Source organism: Tarenaya hassleriana, unplaced genomic scaffold, assembly GCF_000463585.1.
Source record: "Tarenaya hassleriana unplaced genomic scaffold, ASM46358v1 Cleome39, whole genome shotgun sequence".
Lineage (NCBI taxonomy): Eukaryota > Viridiplantae > Streptophyta > Magnoliopsida > Brassicales > Cleomaceae > Tarenaya > Tarenaya hassleriana.
Window position 1 is genome coordinate 563580 of NW_010966822.1, and position 14848 is coordinate 578427.

Genomic DNA, 14848 nt, shown 5'->3' on the forward strand with positions numbered 1-14848 from the left:
ACCATTATTACCAATCCTACTATTATGAATCATGTGACCATGTGACCATGCGGCCATGGTACCATGTGACCATGTGAACATAGTCTCATGTGACCATGTTATTATAGTACCATGTGACCATGTAAACATAGTACCATGTGACCATAGTCTCATGTGACTATTGTAATATAGTACCATGTGACCATGTAAACATAGTACCATGTGACCATGTGAAAATAGTACCATATCATTCTTGAAACATATGCCAACCGTTATGTTAATGAGCATGTCACTTTGTGATCGTGTGACCGTGTGGCCATCTCACCAACTCCTCTCTACTGTGACCCGACATTTGTGTTTAGTAATACTCTAGAAACAACATCTAAAATCCAGATCCGACCCGGATCTATGACTATACTATACTACAAAAGATAAAACTTCAAAACTGTCAACAATTAGAAGAAAAAAGGTAGAAGAAGCATCACTGTTCATCATATAAACACCGACAACCATCAATGTGGGTAGAAACAAATGAGATTTTCACATTTTCTTACCTGTTTTCAACTTCTTCAACAATTTTCCACTGATTTTGCTTTGATTTCTACTGATTTTGGAGAAAAAATCGCAAGATTGAGATGAGAGAGAAAGTGTAGGAGAGAGAGAGCTCAATGTCGATGAGGGAGAGAGAGACAGGAGAGAGACACCGGAAAGAGAGAGGAGAGAGACCCCGTTTACCCTAATTTTGGGGATATTTTTTTAATAAAAAATTAAATATAAAAGGGTGTTTTGGTCATTATTTATAGAAGAGGGTATATTAGATGTTGGAATTTTTTTTTAATAAAAGGAGGGTATGAGTGGAAGTTGATGTAGCACATTGAGTGTAAAACAGAAGTTGCCCCGGTCCAATCTCTTGTTCCCCTTTTTGTTTTTTCCCGTATATAGTTTTCCTATATTTTATTCCAAAGATTTTTTATTTAGAGATGGGCTTTTTTTATCTTTAAAATATGTATATTTAATTGGGTTTGGACTTAACAATGAGTTTTTTTTTCAAAATAAAAATCATATGACATGTCACATGACTAAACCGAATCAAGAAAAATATATGCCATATAGATAGATGTAGGTCTCTTATTTGTATCTGAATTCACTTCAGTGCTTAGACAATACTTTATATTACAATCATAATCAGAATCTCATAAGAATACTAAAAATCTCATGGGTTTTTTTTTTACAAACAAATATATTATTTACAACAAAAAAATCCCATACATTTTTTTTTCAAGAACAGAACATTCTCTAAATTTTAAGCGCCATGGGCATTAACGTGGAATATATAAAAACAAATAAATAAATATATTTCCAAAACTAACCAATCATATATAAGTATAAGGTCCGATTACTCCATCGTATTGAGAAGTTGATCTTATAGCCTAAGCCCCGAAGCCAATTCTCTTGCCACTGATGAAATCAAACGAGGAAAAAGAAACTCAGTAAGGAAAAACATTATCAAGAGGTTAAAAGAAGCGAGGAAAACGGCACGCATTGTGCCAGTGTAGCTGGATACTCACGTCTCGAGGTCGAGGGGACAAGAACGACATGCATTGTGGTGGTGGGGGGAAGTTGCAGACGGAGAGGAAACAGCTTGCCGTTTAAGGGACTGCGTGTACACACAATGACGTCATCCATGCTGGTTGCTTCCCTCAGCGCCTGTGTCAGTTGCTCCACGCTATTCCCTTTGAAGGTCAGAGCGTATCCAACGGTCGATTCGTCCTCCACGTGTCCCGACTCGTCGGCTATGTGGTAATATATGGTCCTCCCTTCCAATTTCGGCGGCGAGTTTGGCTGCGACTCGTTTGACTGGTCAAACCATGAGATGATATGTTAAAATATGGTTCAGCTAGAAACTACGACGACAAGGGTATGTTCGTAAATGGGCTGGTATAGTACTCACCTCTTGTCCGAACAAGTGGTCGGATTTGGCTGAGACAGAGGAAGGTGTGCTCGAACCAGAGTGCGATCTCGAGATCGGAGAACTCGACCGCCGGGACGGAGGCGACGGTTGTTTCGGCGGCGGAGAAGCCGGAGTTGGGTGGGGATCGACAAGAATCTCGACGACATCAACCTCCCACAAGATCCAGTCCTGAGTCGACGTTCTATGAGGAATGTCGTGCGTGACGGAGTTTCTCCAAGGCGGAACTCCACCGTTGGCCCGGAGGTATTTTCCGTACCTTGTCCTGAGCTTAATCTTGGAGCCTTCCTTCAGTGGCTCCCACTCGACGGACGAGTCGAGACGGCTGGGCTTCGACTGCACCACCTTACGGCCGGTGGCGCCGAGCAAGACCCGCTCGTTCGAGGCCGTTAGGTACTTGCCGTGGCAGCTCTTGAGCCGGATGACGTGGAAAGAATCGCGGACTGGCTCCACGATCCAACGGGCGTTCTTGGACGAGCCGTTCCTGTCCTGAGCCACCGTCTCCTCGTCCTCGTCGGCCGTCAGATACTTGTCGTGGACGCTACGCATCCGAACGGCTTTAGCTTTCTGGAAAAACTCCATGGCCGGAACTTCCCCAAGGTTCGAGCTCGTCTTCTGCAATTACAATACAATACAGAAGTGAGATGTCGTGTATTTATGATCATCTTATCTACTAGTCTCAAGCGTCAACAACGGCACGCGGCTGACGTGGACGCGTAATAATTTAATGACCCATGTGACTCAGAATTAGGTTGCGAAATGTCGACAAAGTTGACCGCGTCTTAATTTCCACGTCAGCATATTAATCTTTGTATGTAATTATTTAAAAAAAATATGATATCTCAAACATGCAATAAAGTTTATGGTTTTTTTTTTTTTTATAGAAAGAGAATATACATGAACTTACCTAAAACAAAATTGAATATACATGAAGAAATGTGGAATATTATTATGTATATGCCTTGCCCGCAAGGATAAACAAAGAGAAAATCCACGAGTGCGGGACTCTCCCCCTTTAGGGTATTGGCTGTGACGAAGAAATCAAATCACAACCACCATCGAACTTTTTATCCCACTTTTTCCTCGCGTGTCACGTTTTACAACATTTTCTGGTAACTATATCATATATTTGAGCTTATATTAATATACACCCTATGGTTTGAATATCTACCAATATATTCATGATGTAAAATAACACAGACTAAGAGGCATTTGTTCTTTTGTGTTTCGGTCCATTGACAATGTGGTAACTGGACATGTAACATGTTGCAACTGTCCTAATAAATACACATTTATTATAATATCATCGACAGTGCCAAACATTTTATCAGCCATGTGACTCGGAGGACAACTTGCTATAAAAGGGTTTCTTAGTAATAAAGTGAATCACATGATTTAAACTATAGACCGAGAATGTATTTAATTTAATGATGCATAATATAAAAACAATGAAATATTCTATTGTAGTGCTCTGAAGTTGGTGAGTCGATGATTAATCGTCCCTTTGGCTGTGTTAGTGGAGAAGGGCCGGTGGGGGTAGACAATATACAGAACATTATCTAATTTTCTTTTTCCTTTTTTTTTTCTCTAATCAACGTGAATATCATGATTTTTAATTCATGGCGTATATGCATGTAAAAACATTGAATAAATTCGAAAAATAAACAAGAATTGAAATATGGATGTACCTAAATAAATATATATATATATACATGCTTCCCATCTTCTAGTTCACTATATGCATGCCAACTACTAATTAATTTAAATGCGGAAAAACACTATTCAACAAGTTAATTTACAACTAATGTTATAAATAATTTCAGAAAATTAATTGAAAAAAAGAGGATGAATCTTTTTTTTGGGACGTAATTTAAGTAATTAAGACGTAGACAAACTTACCGGTTTTGGGGTCCATCTCGGAGAAAGGGGCAAACCGAAGGAAAGGCGACCGAAACTCTTCATGGACATGACGGAAGAGGGTGACCCGAGATCCGACCCGTCACGGTGAGATGAAACCGGAGAAGAACAAACGCTCTCGCCTCCAAACGACATCGTTTCAGGATCGCCGTCAACGACGATAAGGTCCCAGAGGATCCAGTCCTTGGTCTTTGACGTGTGAGGCTCGTCGTGGGTAACGGAGTTTCTCCACGGCGGCGATCCTCCGTTAGCCCTCAGCCACTTACCGCACCACGATTTCATCTTCACCTGAAACCCGTCTCGAACCGGCTCCCACTGAGTCTGCCAGTCCATCGGCTTGTTAGACGACGCCGTTTGGACCACCTTCTCTCCCGTCATCCCCAACAGAAACGGCTTGTTGCTCGCCGTTAAGTACGTTCCGTGGCAGCTCCTCAGTCGTATTAGATTCGGCTTCTCGGCGACGGTCTCCACCGTCCAAACGGCTCGCCGTGAGTCCCCGTTACGGCTCTGTCGTACCGTTTCACGATCGTCGTCAGCTGCCAGGTACTTGTCCAGATGGCTCCGTAACTTAACGCCGTCACCTTTGATGAAAAGCTCCATGATTTAAGCTCGGAATTAGTACAAAAATTAAAATCTTTAGACAACCAAAAGGGGACAAGATTTAAGGTTTTCTTTTGGAGGAAGAGAGAGATGGGTTTTTAGGTTGTATTGTATAATGGGAAATGAAAAGGCGAATTTGGAAGTTAATATTCGGAGGGACTTTCTCATCTTGCAATTATTTGGAAATTTCCCCCATAGAAAGAGAAAAAAAATATATTAGATGAATAATAAATAATGTGTGAAAGTTGGAAAGAAAGATCCAGGGACAAGAACAAAATATAATAATCTACTCTTCTTTATAATAACTTTGTTAAGAAGGTTCCACTTGGTTACCCATTCACCTCACGCGCGGAGAGCGCGTGACGGTGAGCGGCCCAACGTAAAAACATTTAGCCGTAATTCAGTTTTGGACCGGTGAAGGTCTCAGCTTTACGTAATCCAACAAAATTTCTTCTGATTTTGTTTTGAAAAAACGATCGTATTCAAAAGATTAAGAAAAAGCATAACAAGAATAAGATTGCATATTTATATATCAATAATTAGCCGTTATAAGACAAGATTTGTTGATTCAATTGGTAACTATGTGAACAAATCTATTTTTCAATCTAAATTCGAGTTTTCAATTTTTGAAAAGGTTATTCATTTAAATTTTTTGATTTATTAGAAAATATAATTTGTCCAAATATTCCGTGAATTTTTTAGATTATAAAAAAAAAGGATTAACTGCAATACAAATCTAGGATGATGAGAAAATCGAGTCAGGTGTGGTGCGGGGCGCGTAGGCTTTGCTCGTGTTAGAAATGGTCTTTGTTCAATAAATAAAAAAGTCAATACCATTGAATTTTGAATACGTAGACTTCTAGAGCTCATCCTTTCGCCGAACTACACATTAAAATCCCATATACACGCAATTCATTCGTGTATATATAGTTACGGATAAAAGGAAGATGTATGTATGTATGTATGTATGTATGTATGTATGTATGTATGTATGTATGTATGTATGTATGTATGTATGTATGTATGTATGTATGTATGTATGTATGTATGTATGTATGTCAGATTTTGATTTTGGGATAGTTGATTGCCTAGTGATGATCCATTCGGCTGCTAGCGTGGCCTATGGGCATCTAAAGCTATGGTCTTTATCATAGTTTTCGTGTTTTATTCCGTGTAATATAAACTTCATATTAAAAATTGAAGATATAAATAGCAGACTTTCAATCTATACACACAGTATTAATAGAATTGTCAACTGTTTATCTAATCTCAAGTTTGATGTCTTTACAATTTGAGGTAACTGAATTCATAACTTAAAAACAAATAGTTATATACAAACGAATTTTATATAAGATTATTGTTAAAACGAGTTTAGCTAGCTGATTCGCCGTTCGCTTAGAAACGAGCGAATTGAGTCAAAAAATTTTAAAAATCGTAATTCGGTTGAACTAATTCGTCAGACTGTGAATTTTGATAATATGTGATTTGCCAAGCATAGAGTTCAAACCTGAGTAGAGCACTCTTTGCGCATACCCACTTACCAGTTGAGCCAACCACACTCGTGGCAAATATTTTTAAACTTGCTTGTATACAACTATTTGTTTTCAAGTTATGAATTCGGTTGCATCTACTTGTAAAGACATCAAACTTATGATTAGATTGCAGTTATACACAAGCGACTTTTATACAATAGTGTCAAAACAATTTCGCTTAAAAAAGAATGAACTAAATCAGAGTTTTTAAAATTTGTATCTCGTTTAACTTCAAACTGTAACTTGTTTCGTGAGTTGAGGTATTTTTAAAAAATATTATATCTATATTTAGTTATTTTTTATATATTTTATAGAAAATTAATATTTGATTTTTTATTGATTATATATGTATAATTTCTTTTATCTATTTTTTAAGTTTAATATTTTGATATTTCAATTTTATATGAAATTATTATTTTATTTGATATTTTTATAATAGAAATAAAAAATATTATATTTTTTTTTATCGCGAATCAGTTTTTAATTCAAAAAATTGGCGAGTCGAATTAAAACAAAGTTTTTTTTAACCGTTTGATAGTGTACCTAGTGAGCGAGCTTAAAACGAATTGAGTTGTCATGAACGAGTCGTCCGGCTCGTTTGACGCGCCTACTTTTACATGTGCTTCCCTAGAAAAAAGATTAGATATGACAACGGTCGAGATCTATCAACATAACGATGCACCATATGGGGTTAGATCATTATCGTTTTATAAAAAAAAAAACAACTTTAGGTCATTATCGCATCACTCGTTAGCTTAGATAAAATAAAAATATACAAAAATTAAGTTACTAGTAGCTTTTGGACTGATTATTCAACGAAGATTCTGCCCTGTAAAGTTGTGTTTCTGCATCATTCATGACCAATCCAAAAGATAAAATCCAAGAGATTTGAATCATTTTACACACCTCATATCAATTAACCGAATGTCTTAAAATAGGAAAACAAAAGAGATCTAGGAATGAAATGTCGGTTCAAGACAATCTTCCGTAGTTTCAGGAAAACCAGATTCGCGCCAAAAGTTCAGAGGATCTCGATTCTCAATGTAAGATGGATGAGAACAAACCAAACTCAGTTCAACAGAACGGGAGATGTCTGAATCTGAACGCACGAAGCTCACCCATTAACTCGTATTCTCTCTCCTGCCGCCATGGAAGCTCTCTGTAATCTCCACCACGTCGACTTCCCATACAACCCAATCCTGAGTAGCCGTCCTCTTCGGCGTATCGTGCGTGACCGAGTTCCGCCATGGAGGAATTCCACCGTTTGCTCTGAGATACTCTCCGCCGTTACGGCTCTTCAGCTTCATCTTCGACCCTTCTTTCACGGGCTCCCATTCGCCGGACCGGCCACTGCTCCTCGACTGCACCACCTTCCGACCCGTCGCTCCCATCAGAAACCGCTCGTGCGACGCCGTCAAGTAGGTGCCGTGACAGCTCTTGAGCCGGATCACGTTCCCGGATCCGGATACGGGTTCCACGACCCATTTGGCGTTCCTCGATGACCCGTTTCGTCCCTGAGTCACTGTCTCTTCGTCGTCTTCTGCCACGAGGTACTTGTCGTGGACGCTGCGTAATCGCACCGATTTGGCGTTGTGGAAGAACTCTATCGCTGTTACGTCGATTCTGGACGAATTCTTCGTCTGTTCGATCAAATCAAACGGTTAACGTAAATTCCCAATTTTTACATTTGCATTCACCTATTTGTACACATAATATGTATAATGCGGTCGGAAATGGCGAACCTGTTTTGACGCCGGGTTCGATGACGGAGTGAACGGAAGTTTTGACGAAACTGATGCGGGTGACCCAGGATCCGACCCGGCAGAGGTGGAAGAGCCAAAGCTCGATAACTTCTTCGCGGCGGGTGACCCGGGGATTGACCCGGCGGAGACGGAAGAACCGAAACTCGACGCCGGTGAAGAAAAACGATCGGCAAACGACGCCGTTTCAGGATTCTCGACGATCTCCACAAACCACAAGATCCACTTCCTAGTGGCTGACGTGTACGGCTCGTGATCGTGCGTGACGGAGTTCTTCCACGGCGGCATTCCGCCGTTGGCGCGCAAGAACTTGCCGTTCCACGACATGAGCTTCACCGGAAGATCGTCCCTGATCGGTTCCCAGTCGCTCTCGTACTCCGCCTGGCGAAACGGCGCCGTTTGTATAACTCTCTCGCCTGTCATGCCCAGCAGAAACGGCGTCTCGCTTGCCGTCAAGTACTTGCCGTAACAGCTCTTGAGTCGGATAACGTCTGGCTTACGTGGCACCATCTCCACCGTCCATATCGATTGCCGTGACTGTCCGTTACGGCTTTGACGGACGGCTCGTTCGTCATCTTCGGCGGTGAGGTACTTTTCGTGGCAGTTCCGTAATCTGACGGCCGAGCCTTTGGCGAATAATTCCATGTCCTCTGCCAAAAACGGCGAATAATATTGGACCGTCATGGTTATATAGAATTTAAATGTAGGTCATTTGTTATTATTTTTTTCATGTAACCGGAACTTGTCAATTAAGATTCCAGGCCGTGTTTATTATTACCAAGTCTTGGCCAATAAGTCCACGGTCATGGTGCCCACTGCCCAGGCTGTACACAGTACATATCGTGTATATTTTTTTGTGGTCTAGTTGAAGCTAAAATAGTTACATATATATATCAAGTCAAGTCTTCGTTTTTATTTTTCTGACCGCGTAATCTTCAATAAAATTGCAATGCGAATACATTTATCTAATATAAACCCTTTAAATAAATAATATAAAATACTGGTAATAGATATATTCCACCTAATTGTCAATATCTCATCATTTTTCTGTATAACATTTCTGTATAGTTTTAAGAACTCTCTATTTATAGACAGAGATTTATAATCCATAATAATTAATAGATTTTTACATAAAAGACCTTATTTTTATAAGCTCAGAAACTGTTTCTTTTAACACACAGGACACGAGAACACATTGGAGAGTCTTAAAAAGGTCAACTTTAAAAATTGACCGACCATAAAAGCCAGAGAGAAGAAGGACAGAAAGAAACAGAAGAAAGTTTTCAAGCAAACTTGAAATAAGAAGCCTCCAACGACTTGGCTCTCTCCCCCGCAGCACTTGCAGCTTCTCCTCTTCCTTCCATGGCGTAACTCTTCTCCTAAAACCAACACCCCTTTCATATACATATACATATATACATATACACGCATATATGCAGATGAGTGTACCAGCAAACGCCATAGGAAAGGAGCACCTTTCCTCTCCTTTATCCTCTTCTCAAGCACTTGTATTGCTGCAAAGTCAGGATCGTCAATCAAAAGAAACGTCACGGAAGCTATCTATATTCACTTGGGATGTAGTGTTATCGAGCTCTGTACCAATGGAGGATTGGCCGGTAAGTAGAAGCATCTTGTACGAAATCTCGTTGAAGACTTCCATCTGTAAACCCGATGCCCCGATGACCTATTCATTAACCAATCGATGATGTCATTTTCCTTCTGATCCATTGAGTTTCTGGACACAGATACGATCCGTCTGGCAAGAATTTACCTTGTAGTGGACAGCGTCAAAATCTGGACCGAGAAGCTCTAGAGCCTGTATGTAGTTACCACTCGCGTATTCATACACAGCATTCCCGAGCTGATATACGGTTAACGATATCAGAAAAGAACTTGAAAAGATGTCAAATTTAAGACAGGATCATCAACCGGAACAAACCCGGATCGCTTTCTCCATCAGCTGTTGTTTCTTCTTGTTCATCTTGGATGTTCTGCCAGAGAATAAAGTTAGGAGGTTTAACGATAAGCCGATACAAGACCAGAGTATCTTCTTAAACTGTGAGAAAATAAATTTGGTACTAACAGTAACTTCAGGCCCTCGAGTAATTCACGTGCTTTCGAAGCGTTTCCAACCTTAGTCAACGCCCATATTGTCAATATATCGAGGTGCCATCCATCGTACCAATTCGCCTGAACAATGAAGTGCCCGAAAAGATTTCATAGCCATACATACTCTATATGATATGTGATAATGTAACTCACATAATGCATAGCTTACCTGATCGGTCATATAGTCAGCAACAATCTTCACTCTGTCTTCAAAGCCATCAAGTTGATCTCGTGTGTCCAACCGCAACAACAAGCCAAGAGCCTCCAAATAAACCTGAAAATTTTTGCAAAAGAAAAAAACAAAAAAAAAAAGAGAGATTGGATTTAAGTGATGAGAGTCCCATGTTGCAAGAGAAAAGTAACAGAGAAAGATCGAGGGAACTAACGTCTGGAGCAACAGCATCATGTTTCTCTAATTCTTTCCAGATATGATCATAAATCTGATGCACTTTACTTGCAGGGGACCCTCCTTCCAGATAACAAACAGCAACGTGCCACCAGTTATGTGAGTACCTAAGCAATTTGAAAGCTTTTCAGTCGTTATTGGCGATTTCAGAAGATCAGAGCAGCTCGATAATTTGTGAAAGTTTCCAGATTTGGTTAAAAATCTTTTACCTTAAGGATGAACAAGAAGCCCATGAAGCAGAGCATTCTTCCATGAATTCTACTGCTTCATCGAAACGACATTCATACTGAAGAACATGACATAACTGCAAAAACGAAAGAACACTTGGTGGATAAAGGGGCTGCCAAAAGTAACATGTCCTTGAGAAAATCTACAAACAAAAAGACCCGGATGATACAAAAGAACACAAGATGTTAGACACTCACAGAGTGATGTGTCCAAGGGTCCTCTTTGTTAATGGCATAGCCTTTCCTGGCAGCTAACTCAGCTTCAGCCGTCCGACCAAGCTCTAACAATGGGAATGCAAGCATACCGTATATGTAGTCAGCTTCTTGATTCTCGGGTAGGACCTGCCCGATTTACAATCAGTAAAGAGAGCGAACACAAAACAAGATTCTTCGTTAGATGAACACTGAAGCACCTGCTGGATAAGAGCCAAAGAGAGATCGGGTCGACCCAAATCGAAACACAAACACTCTACTCTCTTATAAGAAACCAGATCTTTCGGGAACCTCTTCAAGACCTGCAAAAAAGAAAAGTTTAAAAATCATTTCGAATAGACAAAAAAAAAGGTTTAAAAAAATCAATGGAACTAGTTATCATCCTAACCTGGGAGTGCAACTCAAGAGCCACATGGTCATCCCTATTCTCAGAGATCAAGTAATTGACAGCCTCGAAAACAGCTTTCTCATATGGTGTTGCTTGTTCCTGAGACCAAGTTGAAATAATACCCAAATTAAGAAACATGAATCACAAGTATTCGACTTACAACATCAGCATTTTATTTTGATGGAATGTATATATAGTACAGATGCATATATAAACAAACAAAGAGAAAACAGAGCAGCTTACGAGACAGGAAGCTGCAGCTCGGGCATAGGCATTAGCTCTGGCAGGATCAGAAGAGGTAACGAAATGAGCAGCCAAAATGTTACCCAAAACACAATCTTGATCATGAAGTGGAGCTTCCAGAATCACCTTCTTCTCCCTCCCATAACTAAGAACCTTCATCAATCACGAAACTTTATCAAAACCCAGGACACCAATGACTGAAACGAAACGCAAAGATTGTAACTTTAAGGATAAGGAACACGATCTGAAGAGATGCAACTTGAACAATCATCAAAATTCAAATCACTAACTAAATACACCTCCAAAATTCAATCAAATTTGACAAATTTATCAAATGAACGATGAAGATAAAAACCCTTCAAACGATAACGAATCATAAGTAGAAACCGTAAGACCACCCCATGATCAGTCAGCCCCCTTCAACTCAAACCCTAGAACCGATCTCCAGTAGTTAAAGACCACAGATTTAGAAAACCCACAACATACAAACATCGAAATCATCAGAAAACATCATAAACTTCCGCCAGATACATCAAATGAAGAAGAAAATAACGATGGAAGCGAACGAACCTGGTGATAATAGGAATCGATCGCAGCGATGCAACGGTCGGAAGAGGTGTTGACGTCGTAACCCCAACAAATTCGTCGAGATCCTTTTCCGATTCCATGAAGACGGAGTTCATTTCCTTCCTCAGTCCCCGGTACGTGTCTCCAAGTACGGGTGTCTTCTCTCTGCGTACGAGGCAGATCGAAAACGACCCTCCCGTGAATTTTCTTTAAAAGGTTTTTTTTTTGTTAAACTTTCTTTAAAAGGGTTCTATTTCATAAAGTACGACCCGAGGGATACTGTTTAAATATTGCTAATTTCAACGTCAAAACAAAACTGAGGCCAGTATCGTAATATCACCTAATTTAAACTAGATTTCCCAAGTATTTTCTATATATGAGCAAACTTTAGTAATAATACAGAAACATTAATGTCATATATAATAATAATATCTCCTCCAAAAAAGGGAAAAAAAACCCTTTTTGCTATTTAAAAACTTTTTTTTTTATAATCCGAAAGTTCACCGGATTTTTTGACCCGTATATATCTCCCAGAAGATCGGAAAAACCTAGGTGAATGCTTCTCTCTATATTTGAATTTGAACCCAAGATGAGAGCATACTTTGCATATTCTCTCACCACTAGACCAGCCAAAACTTGAGTTCTGTGCTACTTAAGGATTTGTATATGGATTGGAATAACTTTTTTTTTTGGTTCGAGGGCTACATCATTCACACAAAGTGATACGTAAAAACTTTTAATAAAAAAAAAGGGATCAAGATTCACGGGTATAAATATCATCCTAGGAACATTATTAAAAAAAATGAACCTTAGAAAATAGCGGATAATCATTTGTTTCCCAACACTTTTTGTAAGGAATACACGTGAGTAAGCGATATATATATATATATATATAAGTTCGGCCTTATTATCGCTTCCTGTATGTAAACTTAAAACGTTATCGAGGCTGAGACCATATACGCACAAACACACTTACCGGCTCTAGGCTCCATTTCGGGGATCCGTCGGAACCGGGCGACCCTGTATGATCCGACCCGTCTTGACGAGTGGAAACCGGAGAAGAAGAATCGTAGCTCTCATCGCTGAACGACATCGTTTCGGTGTCACAGTCCTCCACTAGGATCATCTCTCTCTCTCTCTCTCTCTCTCTCTCTCTCTCTCTCTCTCTCTCTCTCTCTCTCTGAGCACACCGTACGTCCTTCGTGTTGAAATTGTATGTATATATATATAGAATGGGAGCGATTGTTTACATACTTTTCAGGTAACATGCGGAAGATTATTATATCTGAAATATCGCGAGAGGGGTATAACAAAAAAGTCAAAGAAAATTTGAATAAATATGTGGATTGGTCTCCTTTACTTCTCTTTCGGACGATGCATGCATCTAGCGTAAGCATCATATGGACAAATATATCCGATTAGTCCAAAAGAAAAACCAAGAGGGTTCACACTCGAACACGATCACAGAGGATAATACCTCATACGTGTTAAAGTTTTTAGTTGCTTTGTTATGATATAACAAGGACATTAAAATAAAATAAAATACAAAAAAAAATATAGCCATAGCGGGATCATATATACATGAAAGGAATATGCGTGGTAGCCATTTGGGTTCATGACCGTCCGTTCTTAGATGTGCGGATGAATTTTATCTTACGGTCAAAATTCTAGTAATCCATCTTTTAATTTCTTTTATAGTGTCGGGATTGATGAGAGATGTTTTGTATATAATGATATAATCCAAATTTGATTGGTTCAATTGATAAAGTATGGAGCAAAACTCCTCCGATTCAGATTTGAGTTTTAATTTGATGAGGGTCCATTCATATATATTTCTCTAATCTTTTGGAAAATTTAGCTAGATTGAATGTGTAATAAAATTTCGAATTATAAAACAAAAAGATAGCATGTAAACTAGTATCCATACCAAAAATGACACTTGCGGATTTATATAACTATATATATTGATTTGGGTGACGATGAGTGGCTCAAAACGATTGGACCATCCATATGATAACCATACAAAATCAAATGGACCCACATGTTCTGTGTTAATAGGTAAGCATTACGTTTGTAAATAGACACCCTCACCATAAAAAGACAAAAAGAAATGTAATATTTATGGCAAATACACGGGGATATTACAAATATACCTTTAAAACGTAACATGGACTTCAAGACATACCCTTGAACAGTTAGGGTTTTAAAAAAAAATTGAAAAACGTTAAAAAGACAATCCTACCCTTCTAAAAAATTACACGTGTAATAATCTGAAGGAAGATAGACAAAAGAGAGAGAAAGTGGGTAGTTGTCAAATAAAAAATTATTAAGTTAAAAAAAACTGTTCACCTTCTTCTTCCTCTCTTCTTCACGATTTTTCTCTAACGGACATTCTCCAGCCAATTTTATTGGCGATTTCTTGTGCGATTTTTTCTCTTCACTTCAAAATGGCTTCGTCTTCATCGTTTTCGGCTTCTATTTGCGAAGATTTTCAAGTAAAGTTTTCATTATATATCACCGAAAAAGTTAATTGTTTTTTTTAAATTTGATATATGTGTACTTGGACAAATATTTACGGTAGACAAGATCTTAGTCGAATGAGTTATAGTATTCGAGTTTTACAGTTAAGGAAAATTAGGTTTTCGGTTTGAAATCAAGTCATATGAGAGTTTTGTCTCTATCAGTATCGTAATGGTCATACTCGTCACACTGGTCGTACTTGAAGGGTGTAACACGTTTGACTAGTCATATTAAACTAGGTACACCCGTCAATGGTCATACCAGTGAAGTCGTCACACCGTCACACTGGTCACACTGGTTTCTACCATAGTGGTCATACTCGTCACACTAGTCACACTTCAAGGGTGTGACGAGTTTGACTAGTTTTATCAAACTGGGTATACCTGTCACCGGTCATACTAGTGAAGTAGTCACACCG

The 14848-nt window shown here is 39.1% G+C and overlaps 3 protein-coding genes across 3 annotated transcripts; all 3 read right to left on the reverse strand.

Annotated features, from left to right (window-relative positions):
• Positions 1–1135: 1135 nt before the first annotated feature.
• On the reverse strand, positions 1136–4673 carry LOC104822933. Its single transcript, XM_010554299.2, has 4 exons — positions 3848–4673; positions 1931–2563; positions 1548–1836; positions 1136–1437 (listed from the first exon to the last, which is right to left on the reverse strand). Exons 1-4 carry the CDS (start codon positions 4463–4465, stop codon positions 1403–1405), a joined length of 1575 nt encoding a protein of 524 aa, XP_010552601.1. The 5' UTR covers positions 4466–4673; the 3' UTR covers positions 1136–1402.
• Positions 4674–6909: 2236 nt separating this feature from the next.
• LOC104822934 lies at positions 6910–8506 on the reverse strand. Its single transcript, XM_010554300.2, has 2 exons — positions 7740–8506; positions 6910–7637 (listed from the first exon to the last, which is right to left on the reverse strand). Exons 1-2 carry the CDS (start codon positions 8439–8441, stop codon positions 7119–7121), a joined length of 1221 nt encoding a protein of 406 aa, XP_010552602.1. The 5' UTR covers positions 8442–8506; the 3' UTR covers positions 6910–7118.
• Positions 8507–8822: 316 nt separating this feature from the next.
• On the reverse strand, positions 8823–13093 carry LOC104822935 (tetratricopeptide repeat protein 38-like). Its single transcript, XM_010554301.2, has 15 exons — positions 12887–13093; positions 11914–12075; positions 11344–11496; positions 11101–11199; positions 10913–11014; positions 10698–10841; positions 10482–10576; positions 10253–10379; positions 10036–10140; positions 9841–9947; positions 9697–9748; positions 9529–9618; positions 9357–9441; positions 9207–9271; positions 8823–9136 (listed from the first exon to the last, which is right to left on the reverse strand). Exons 1-15 carry the CDS (start codon positions 13034–13036, stop codon positions 9041–9043), a joined length of 1632 nt encoding a protein of 543 aa, XP_010552603.1. The 5' UTR covers positions 13037–13093; the 3' UTR covers positions 8823–9040.
• Between the last annotated feature and the right edge of the window lie 1755 nt (positions 13094–14848).

What these genes read in the sequence shown, in the direction of transcription:
- LOC104822933 (XM_010554299.2), bottom strand. Translation starts at nt 4,465, where the DNA reads ATGGAGCTTTTCATCAAAGGTGACGGCGTTAAGTTACGGAGCCATCTG. An exon ending in CGAGATGGACCCCAAAACCG is followed by an intron (nt 2,564 to 3,847) that starts GTAAGTTTGTCT and finishes TTGTAATTGCAG; the next exon opens with AAGACGAGCTCGAACCTTGG. An exon ending in TGTCCCCTCGACCTCGAGAC is followed by an intron (nt 1,438 to 1,547) that starts GTGAGTATCCAG and finishes TGATTTCATCAG; the next exon opens with TGGCAAGAGAATTGGCTTCG.
- LOC104822934 (XM_010554300.2), bottom strand. Translation starts at nt 8,441, where the DNA reads ATGACGGTCCAATATTATTCGCCGTTTTTGGCAGAGGACATGGAATTA. An exon ending in CGAACCCGGCGTCAAAACAG is followed by an intron (nt 7,638 to 7,739) that starts GTTCGCCATTTC and finishes TTGATCGAACAG; the next exon opens with ACGAAGAATTCGTCCAGAAT.
- LOC104822935 (XM_010554301.2), bottom strand. Translation starts at nt 13,036, where the DNA reads ATGATCCTAGTGGAGGACTGTGACACCGAAACGATGTCGTTCAGCGAT. An exon ending in ACCCTTGGACACATCACTCT is followed by an intron (nt 10,577 to 10,697) that starts GTGAGTGTCTAA and finishes TCGTTTTTGCAG; the next exon opens with TTATGTCATGTTCTTCAGTA. An exon ending in ATGATGCTGTTGCTCCAGAC is followed by an intron (nt 10,141 to 10,252) that starts GTTAGTTCCCTC and finishes AAAAATTTTCAG; the next exon opens with GTTTATTTGGAGGCTCTTGG.